Source organism: Bidens hawaiensis, unplaced genomic scaffold (assembly GCF_021521415.1).
Source record: "Bidens hawaiensis isolate Kalapana, Puna unplaced genomic scaffold, B.hawaiensis_p1.1 tig00037133_1, whole genome shotgun sequence".
Taxonomy (NCBI): Eukaryota; Viridiplantae; Streptophyta; class Magnoliopsida; order Asterales; family Asteraceae; genus Bidens; species Bidens hawaiensis.
In genome coordinates, this window is record NW_027496467.1 from 152,260 (window position 1) to 162,790 (window position 10,531).

At 36.4% G+C, this 10,531-nt stretch overlaps 1 protein-coding gene across 1 annotated transcript; it reads left to right on the forward strand.

The window, feature by feature from the left end:
• The first annotated feature begins 716 nt into the window (after positions 1-716).
• LOC143588995 (uncharacterized) lies at positions 717-1,391 on the forward strand. Its single transcript, XM_077069864.1, has one exon. It carries the CDS (start codon positions 717-719, stop codon positions 1,389-1,391), a length of 675 nt encoding a protein of 224 aa, XP_076925979.1.
• Positions 1,392-10,531: the final 9,140 nt, after the last annotated feature.

Below are 10,531 nucleotides of genomic sequence, written 5' to 3' on the forward strand. Positions count from 1 at the left end.
ACTGTTTGTTAATTTTCTGTTTATTTACTCAATTCACGAATTCGGTTCCTATAATCTTAAAACAATATTTTTAAAACCGTTTCGTGAAAACTTTGTTTAAATTTTCAGAAACTATTCTGTTTTGATCCAAACCAGTTTTGTTTCAAAATATTATATGTTTTAAAATCAGTTTTTTCTTTTCTATTTTGGTCTCAGAATCAAGAATTGGATCTTCAAAGTTGGACTTAGAAAGATCCGTTCTTGGTTTAACATTCTGAAATCAGAAAATGCTCCTTTTTGGGCTGTTTTTGGCTATCTAGCACGAGATAGCTTATCGTGAAAACTTTGTTTAAATTTTCAGAAACTATTCTATTTTGATCCAAACCAGTTTTGTTTCAAAATAGTATATGTTTTAAAAACAGTTTTTCTTTTCTGTTTTGGTCTCAGAATCAAGAATTGGATCTTTAAAGTTGGACTTAGACAGATTCGTTCTTGGTTTAGCATTCTGAATCAGAAAAGACTCCTTTTTTGGGCTGGTTTTGTTATCTCGCACAAGATAAAGCTATCTCGCACGGGATAAATTTATCTGGCAAATTTCAGAATTTTCTGAATTCTTTTTCTAAGTTACTAACTTGGTCTGTTTTCTGTGTGAAATAATGACATGACCAACCCAAAACACTTCTAATGCTACCCCTGCTGTCCATTTGACCACCCCAGCCAATGTGGGAACGACCACAATGGCTAACCATGCTGAAAAACCCAAAAAGTTCACGGGTGTCCACTTTAAGAGGTGGCAGCAGAAAATGTTTTTCTACTTGACAACCTTGAACTTAGCACAGTTCTTGGAGAAAACAGCCCCCATACCCACTGCCCAAGATGATGCCCAAAGTGTGAGTGCTTTGGACGCTTGGAAACATTCTGAATTTCTATGTCGCAATTACGTGCTCAATGGAATGGCGGATCCATTGTATAACGTCTATTGTGGGATAAAGACTGCCAAAGAACTATGGGAGTCTTTAGACAAGAAGTATAAAACCGAAGATGCGGGAACAATGAAATTTGTTGTGGCCCGTTTTTTGGACTTTAAAATGGTTGACTCCAAGACTATGATCACCCAAGTCCAAGAACTACAAGTTATGCTTCATGAAATTCATGTCGAGGGTATGACACTTAGTGAAATGTTCCAAGTTGCAGCCATAATTGAAAAGTTGCCTCCTAGTTGGGTTGAGTTTAATAATTATCTTAAGCACAAACGAAAGGAGATGACTATTGATGAATTAATTTTTAGTCTTCGAATTGAGGAAGACAATAAAACGGCTCAACAATCAGCTCGTGTGGAGCCAATGGCTAAGGCCAACATGGTTGAACTTGGACAATCTTCTAAGGGGGGCATAAGGGTAAGGGTAAAATGAATAAGGGAAAGGGAAAGGTGAACCTTGGACCGAAGAAGGAGGTTGTGAAAAAGAAACATCAATCTTCAAACTTCCAAGATGTTTGTTACAATTGTAATGAGAATGGCCATCGTGTGAACCAATGCAAGAAGCCTAAGCGTGAGCGTGCGCATATGGTGGATGAAAATGGTGAACCGTTGGTGGCAATGATCACTGAGCTCTCGGCAATGATTGAAGAAATCAATCTTGTTGGGGACAAACCGCAAGGATGGTTCATTGATACGGGTGCGACCCGTCATGTGTGTGGTGACAAGACCCTCTTTAGCACCTTTAAGGAGGCTGCTAGTGATGCTAAGTTGTTTAAGGGGAATCAAGCAACGGCCGACATCAAGGGTGAAGGGAATGTGATCTTGAAGATGACTTCGGGAAAAGAGCTTACTTTGAGCAACAGTTTGTATGTGCCCGAAATTCGTAAGAATTTGGTTTCGGGTTGGTTGCTTAATAAGTTTGGTTTTCGTTTAGTGTTTGAGTCGGACAAGTTTGTCTTGACTAAGCGTGGAATGTATGTTGGTAAGGGCTATGCCATCAATGGTATGTTTAAACTTGATGTAACCGTGATTGGAAATGAAATGAATAAGGCATCTACTTCTGCTTATATTATTGAGTCTTTAAATTCAAATGTTTGGCATGGCAGATTAGGACATGTAAATTTCAATTCACTTCGTCGTTTAATTAAATTAAAAAGCATACCAACATTCCACATTGATACAAACTCGAAATGCGAATCATGTGTTGAATCCAAACTTACAAGATCATCCTTCAAATCGGTTGAAAGAATAACCGATACACTTGATTTAATTCACACCGATGTGTGCAATTTAAAAATGTGCCCAACAAGAGGGGGAAACAAATATTTCATCACGTTTATTGATGATTGCTCAAAATATTGCTATGTATATTTACTTAAAAGTAAAGATGAAGCAATAGAAAAATTTATCTTGTTTAAAAATGAAGTTGAGTTACAACTTAACAAGAAAATTAAACGTGTGAGAAACGATCGAGGAGGTGAATACGTTTCACCATTTGCGGATTTATGCGCACAAAGTGGCATAATACATGAATTAACCCCTCCTTATTCTCCACAATCAAATGGCATGGCGGAACGAAAGAACCGTACATTGAAAGAGATGATGAATGCCATGTTGGTTAGTTCTGGGGTGAGCCATGACATGTGGGGGGATGCCATTTTAACGGAAAATTATCTTTTAAATAAGATACCTCTCAAGAATAGGGACGAGACTCCTTATAAATTATGGAAGGGAAGAGAACATTCGTACAAATACATGAAAGTGTGGGGGTGCCTAGCTAAAGTCATCGTACCACCTCCTAAAGCTCTTAAGATTAGTCCCAAAACTGTTGATTGCATTTTCATTGGATATGCTCACAATAGTAGGCACATCGGTTTTTGGTACATGAATCCAAAAATCCAAATGTACACGTAAACACTTTCATGGAGGCGAGCCCCAATACTGTCTCGTATTTTGAGCATGTGTTTCCCAAGTTAGGACACACACATGAGGCCTCATCATCACTAGCGAATGATGTAGGTGCAAGCTCGTCAACACAAAATGACGACTTGGTTCATGAAGGAACACATGAACGGCCCGAGACTGAGGATGGTGATTTAAGACGAAGCAAAAGACAAAAGGTTGCAAAATCCTTTGGTCCTGACTTCGTAAGCTTTATGGTTGAAGGTGAAACTAATACCTACCATGAAGCGGTGACCTCACCTAAAGGACCTCAATGGATAGAATCAATCAAGAATGAAATTGATTCGATCTTACAAATCATACTTGGGAATTGGTAGATCTTCCAGTTGGTTGCAAACCACTTGGATATCGTTGGATATTCAAAAAGAAGATGAAAGCCGATTGAAGTATTGATAAATACAAGGCGAGGCTAGTGATCAAAGGTTTTAGACAAAAGGAAGGTCTAGACTATTTTGATACTTACTCACCTGTAACACGTATAACCTCTATAAGGTTGGTGCTTGCAATCGCGTCTTTACGAAGTTTGGAAGTGCACCAAATGGATGTAAAAATGGCTTTTCTAAATGGTGATTTGGAAGAAGAGATATACATGGAGCAACCTGAAGGTTTCTCCGCCCCTGGTCAAAAGGGCAAAGTATGCAAACTCACCAAGTCTTTGTATGGCTTGAAGCAAGCTCCAAAACAATGGCACCAAAAGACCAAGTCATGATTAGCAATGGTTTCAAAATTAATGAGTGTGATAAATGTGTTTATGTTAAAAACACAAATGGAGGTTATGTTATTTTATGCCTTTATGTGGATGACATGCTTATCATTGGGAGTACTGATAAAATGGTTCAATCTACAAAAGACATGTTAAAGGCACGATTTGACATGAAAGACATGGGTTTAGTTGATACTATTCTTGGAATAAAAATCATTAAAACCAAAGAAGGTCTTACTTTGAGTCAAGCACACTATGTCGACAAGATTCTTGAAAAATTCAACAAGGAAGACAAGCGAGTGGCTCGTTCTCCTGTTGACACTACTCTACATCTATGTAAAAACAGAGTTGAGCCGGTTGCTCAATTAGAGTATTCAAGAATCATTGGAAGTCTAATGTATCTCATGACATGTACGAGACCCGATTTAGCATACGCGGTGAGTAGGCTAAGTAGATATACTAGCAATCCAAGTGTTCAACATTGGAAAGCTATTATAAGGGTGCTTAGGTACATAAGATACACAAGAGACTATGGTTTGCATTATACCAACCATCCAGCTGTGATCGAAGGGTATACTGATGCAAACTGGATTTCGGATATGAAAGATTCCAAATCAACAAGTGGGTACGTGTTCCTACTTGGTGGGGCAACAATATCTTGGAAATCATCCAAACAAACTGTAATTGCTAGATCCACAATGGAGTCTGAATTCATTGCCTTAGACAAATCTGGGGAAGAGGCATAATGGTTACGTCAATTCGTGGAAGACATTCTACAATGGCCAAAACCGTTGTCGGCAATTTGCATACACTGTGACAGTGAGTCTGCAATTGGTAGAATTCAACGTTCAATGTATAATGGCAAATCAAGGCATATGAGACGTAGACACAACACGATACGACAACTACTATCAACGGGTGTTATCACGATTGACCATGTGAGGTCAGAAGATAACATTACAGACCCGTTAACAAAAGGCTTAAGCACGGATAAATTTTATAAGTTGTCGAGAGGAATGGGACTAAAGCCCGCGATAAAGGAAGTATGAGGGAAACCTAACTTAGCATACTGGAGATCCCAAGAGCTAAGTTCAATAGGCAAACTTAATCATATGACCAGAGGCAGTCACTGTGGGGGAGTACCCCAAAACCAAAGGGAGTCTTGAACTTCCTAGTCCTTTCTCCTAAGGGAGTACCCTAAAACCAGTGACATTTGGGAGATGTTAAGCATACTAAGGTTAAGTGAAATAACCATGATGCTTTTAATGATTCATGGGAATCACCTATGTTAGAGAGAAGTGTGGTCGCTTCGAATGGAATTGTGGGGAGGTGCAATTTCCTAGAGCTCTCGCAGAACCAGGACCGTGATCCATGACCATAACGGACACAAGAATGAGGGGTTGACCAAACCAGGGAGAGTGTTGTGTGAAGGCATATTGTCTTCTACACAAATGGGGGTCTGTTCAAAGTCATCGCGACTACAAACCGCTAGGAGGCTAAGTATGCTTCACAACGAAAGGTTCAAAGGGTAACACCTACCTATCCGGCAATACTCAACTGCTGAAACTTACTTCGAAGAATCGATTTCCATTCATGTGGGGGATTGTTGGAAATTTTGTTATGTGTGCATTAGTAGGTTGTTATGACACAACAAATGCACACTAATAGACATTGATGAATGAGATATCGATGTGTGATTGTGTGTATTTGAAAGAAAATACTATAGTGGTGTATCCCATATTGGTGGGATGAAAAACTTGTGCCTTGTTTTTCCTGTATAAACAGAGAGGTAAACTAAGTTGCAACACACACCAAACCTTACACACAACACAAGCATTGTTGCAAGGTTTTTCCAACTTCTTCTTCTTCTACATTTCTGGTTTCTTTTATTCGAACCTTTTTCAGGTTTACGGTTAACTCCGGCAGTACTACTGCTCCGGCTGTTATACCCTGGGAAACAACGAGTTCTCTTGGGAGACTCAAAATATTGTTTTAAGGGCCCCGTGTTCAACACGATCCTCAGCTAAACCGTTTATATTTTTTTTTCCGTATTGTATTTGGTTTATTTCTTTGATTCTGTATTGTATTTCAGATTCTTGTATTGTATTGTATGAGTAATAAAACTGTTTGTTAATTTTCTGTTTATTTACTCAATTCACGAATTCGGTTCCTACAACTTCATCTAGCAATGGTTAGTCCAAAATGGCAGAAATGGATTGCAAACGATCGGGTAGGTGTCACTTTCTTTTAGAGAGTTTTGTGAGAACAATTACTCCTTCAACAATATTCTGAACTTGGTTTGGCTTCGAGACTCTTTTCAGCCATTCATAACAACTTTCAACAATATTTTGATTATTGATCAAGCTCGGGGTAATTAAGGTTCTTAACATTCATAGATCCATCGATGTTTGGATGCTTAACCACTTGTTAATTTGATTACATTGTGATCTTCTCCTATGTAACTCTATATTTTTATAACTTTATTAAAGGTTAGTTCGTTTATATATAACTAATTTTTATTTTTTTTTAAGAAAAAGAAATCTCATTCTTTTAAAACTCTTTGATCGCACACTTAAAAAACGAACATTATAATGATGCGAAGTAATGACTTTTTCGAGAAATGTAACATGTAAGTGTGTTTCACACAATCACACACATATATGTATATATATATCAATCATATATTTTAGCTTTTAAGAGAACGGATAACATAACTTACTAAACGCAAAAGGCATATTTAATTCTTAATTTTTTATTCTTCTTCATTCAAACTTTAAGGCGATATCATTAAAACATAACATATTCCGACATTTATTATCATGTATATAACTAAAGAGGAAACTAGTGGATTTTTAGTTGTAGTGAACATGAGGTGGACCGAGCATGTAAAACTTAGGATGATGATGGTGGTGGTGGACTCTTAATTACCATGCATTTTTTAGGGGTGATGGTGACTTAGGAGGTGGTGGTGTCTGTCCATGGATCGTTGATGGTGATGGCGTCTTGCCATGCATTTTTGGGGGTGATGGTGACTTAGGAGGTGGTGGTGTCTGTCCATTTATCGTTGATGGTGATGGCGTCTTGCCATGCATTTTAGGGGGTGATGTTGACTTAGGAGGCGGTGGTGTCTGTCCATGTATCATTGATGGTGATGGTGTCTTGCCATGCATTTTTGGGGGTGATGGTTACTTGGGAAGAGGCGGTGTCTGTCCATGAATCGATGGGAATGGCGGTGTTGTCTTAGGAGGTGGTGATGGCGTCTTGGCATGAACTTTTGGGGGTGATGGTGACTTGGGAGGCGGCGGCGTCTGTCCATGAATCGATGGTGGTGATGATGATGGTGGTGGTGGTGATGATGATGGTGGTGGTGGTGGAGATGACTTAGGAGGCGGTGGAGTCTTTGCATGGATGGATGGTGGTGGTGGTGGTGGAGATGACTTGGGTGGCGGTGGAGTCTTTGCATGAATGGATGGTGGTTTTGGCAATGGAGGTAGTGGTGGTAGTGGTGGTACTGGTGGTAGTGGCGGTAACGGTCCTAAAGGAGGCAACGGTCCTAATGGAGGTAATGGAGGTAGTTTTTGTTGTGTCAGAGAGGGATCTGGTGCTTGTGACTTGGGTGGTGATGATGATTTAGGTGGAGAGTTTGCATGGTAGGCTGCAATGCTTGGTATTGTGAAGCTTAGGTAAACGATGGCTACAACTAGTGAAGCCATTATAGACCCGTTCACTTTTCTTGATCCCATGTTTGTGAGTTATGCTTTCTTGCATGCATCTTCCCTCTTTATATAGCAACACCTTCTGCACCTATCAAATGAAAGTTACGTCTAGATCCTTTATTATTCTTACTTGTATCAATAATGTGTGCATTATGTGTGTTAAAACCTATTTGAGTAACTATAATGATAATTTTTTTCTTGATGTATGATAATTGTTCGTAATTATATATTTAAAGACCTTTTAAATAATCATAAGTGTAGACATTGTGAAATTAACGCATTTTCATAACATGCAGAAAACACATTTCTAAATCTTTATATTAGTGGTAAAAAATATTTGAGAAAAACCGAATACAAATTACAAATTCGGCATTGATTTTGAATTTTCGAATCAGGTTGTTATCTTAATCAAAATCTAAATTCGGGTATTATTATTTTATTATTATATAATATAAAAAGAGAAGTTTGGTGCCGCTAGCCAAGTGGCGGCACCAAACTTGTCTGTCCATACAATTTTGATTTTCTCTTTAAGTACTGGTAACGTAACGAATGTAAAGAGAACCGACATAACGTCAGTTTTTGTTTACGTAACGGAAACAGACTGGATTCGTGTAAACTCACTACATCAACGTCCGGGACTGACAATGCTAGGGTTTTGATGCCATTTGGTTTTTTTAAGTTCCGGTACCATAACGAACATAACGAAAACCAACCTGACGCCAATTTTCTTTTTTAATTTTGTTCCCGTACCGTAACGAACGAGAAGGAAACCGACCAAATTCACGTAAAGTCACCGTCTTTTGTTTTAGTTCTAGTACTAGCACCCAGATTTTACCAATTTGTCCGGCGCAATGCGCCGGGTAAAATCCTAGTTTTAAATAAATTCAAATGTGGGATTCGAATTGATTCAACACGTCATAATTATATAACAAATTTTATGTGTTTGTATTTATGAGAAAAGATAAAACACAATAATCCATTATTATACAATATGTACGCGACTTTCCTATATACTTGATTTTAAAAAACACCCTAAACCCTAAATCACACCCTTTGCCACTGAATCACCAGTGCCATTGCTATCTCTACCGCCACCGATCCACCACTCGCCGGCATAAACACTTCTCCGTCACCATCACCGGCGTCGACAATTTGTGTCCGGAAACTCGCCAAAAAAGGCAATGCCACTCCCCCTTGTTTACAGATTTGTTTTAGCACTTGTTTAAGCAAATGATCAATTAAACTTTGAAATTGATCAAATTAATCAAATTCATTCAAATAGTTATGTATCTTTAATCCAATCATTTTTTAACCGGAGCGTAACTGGTTTTAACCATGAGCATTTTTTATTTTACGCATTGAGCGTATTAGGGTTTGGAATTTAGTTGAGCGTTTTTCATTTTACAAATTGAGTGTATTTAGGTTTTGGATTTCTTGAGCGTAATTGGTTTTCTACCCTTGAGCGTTTTCTTGCGTACCTAACGTATGTTAAGCAATTATTATATGCTAACCTTCCTATATGTGTGTGTGTCTGTATATCACATGTTTGAATCAAATACAAATTAAATTAATATGCAAATTAAATAGTGTAATTATATATACAAGTATTGTAATTAAATTACATACAAAATACTGCATACAAAAACGACACTACTTGATTCGCATATTTAGTACAATTTTTTGGTTTATACATTAACTTTCCACTATATATCACAATTTGCTAATTTTTTCATCGTAATTTAGTTTATTTAAATCAATCCGATTTCAAAGCAAATTAAATGTTTCAAATTCAATTATTTTTTTTGAATCTCTCACATGAATTCGGTTCAAATTTAGTGACAAAAACTGAAAACATGCATCGCCAAAAAAACAAAAATGAATTGCATAACTAAAATAGTTTTCTATTAACTGGCGTTTTTTCTAAAAGATAAAAATAAAAAAAATAAATTTTAATAATTCAAACTTTGATCTATTGCCCTTAATAGTCTTAATGGTTGAAGGTGGTTACGACTTTTGACATATATATTTTCTCCATTGAATCTTTGTTAACCGAGTACATGTTTGTATTTAAGTAATCCAATTTCCTTCTTCGGAGTTTCTGTTATCTTTTAAACACCTTAGGATTCCAATTTCATAATTGTAAAAAAAATATTGTAATTTATCAGCCGTTTTAAAAAAAACATAAAATGATTTTCAAAGACATTAGAGGTGAAATTAATTTGGTGCGAGACACTAAGCTTTGATACAAACTAACAAACGTCCCTCTAATGATATAGTTTTAATTCATTTATCCAATAATATCAAAGTAATTACATTTTTATTGCCTTACATAAATGAGTACTAGACGAATGCTCGCGCGATGCAGCGGGGGATACAAACTTTGATAATCACTTAATAGATTTATGGGTGTTCACTGTTCGGTGTTCCGTTTTAAACCGTGAAACTGTTTATTGGTATAGGTAGATTAGTAATTCTTATTTTAAACTCAATTTAGTATCGAAGTACAAACGAAACCGGAACCTAACCATTGCTAATGGTTTGGTTTTGTTGAGTTAAATTTTCAACGGTCCGGTTTTAATTTTCGACGACAAAAACGTTATTAAAAGCTTGGCTCACAGTTTAGTTTAAAACCATCAAAAACGAACCACAAATACATATACGTAAAATGTTATTTTTAACTGAAAAAAACTATGACAATATCATACTCAAATTAAAGAGAATTAAATGCTCGTTTTTATAGTGCAATTTTTAAAAAAAAATCTTAACCTACGAAAAAGTTATAACCGTTTAAAAATCGCGGATGAATTTGGGTTAAAAGTGAAAATATAAAGAATATATGCATAAAAGATGAAGGATTAAAATTGTAACTATTCTTTAATTTTACAAAAGTTAAGGGGTAAATATTGTAAATGTTTTGGAAAATTATGGAATACATATGACTTTTTAAGTTAAAAATACCACTTTATCCTTTTTATACTTGTACCATATGCTTAAAAATTTGTAATTCCCTTGAAACCACCGTCTTAATTTACCCTTCACTGCCACATTATATATAGTATAGATAACAAATAAGCAGTTAAAAGAAAGCTGATTAAACAAGAAAAACAATTTAAAAAGTATATATATAATACGATTTCTAGAAATTATAAATTAATTTATTAAAAAAAAACCAAAAAAAAAAAAACCCTGAAT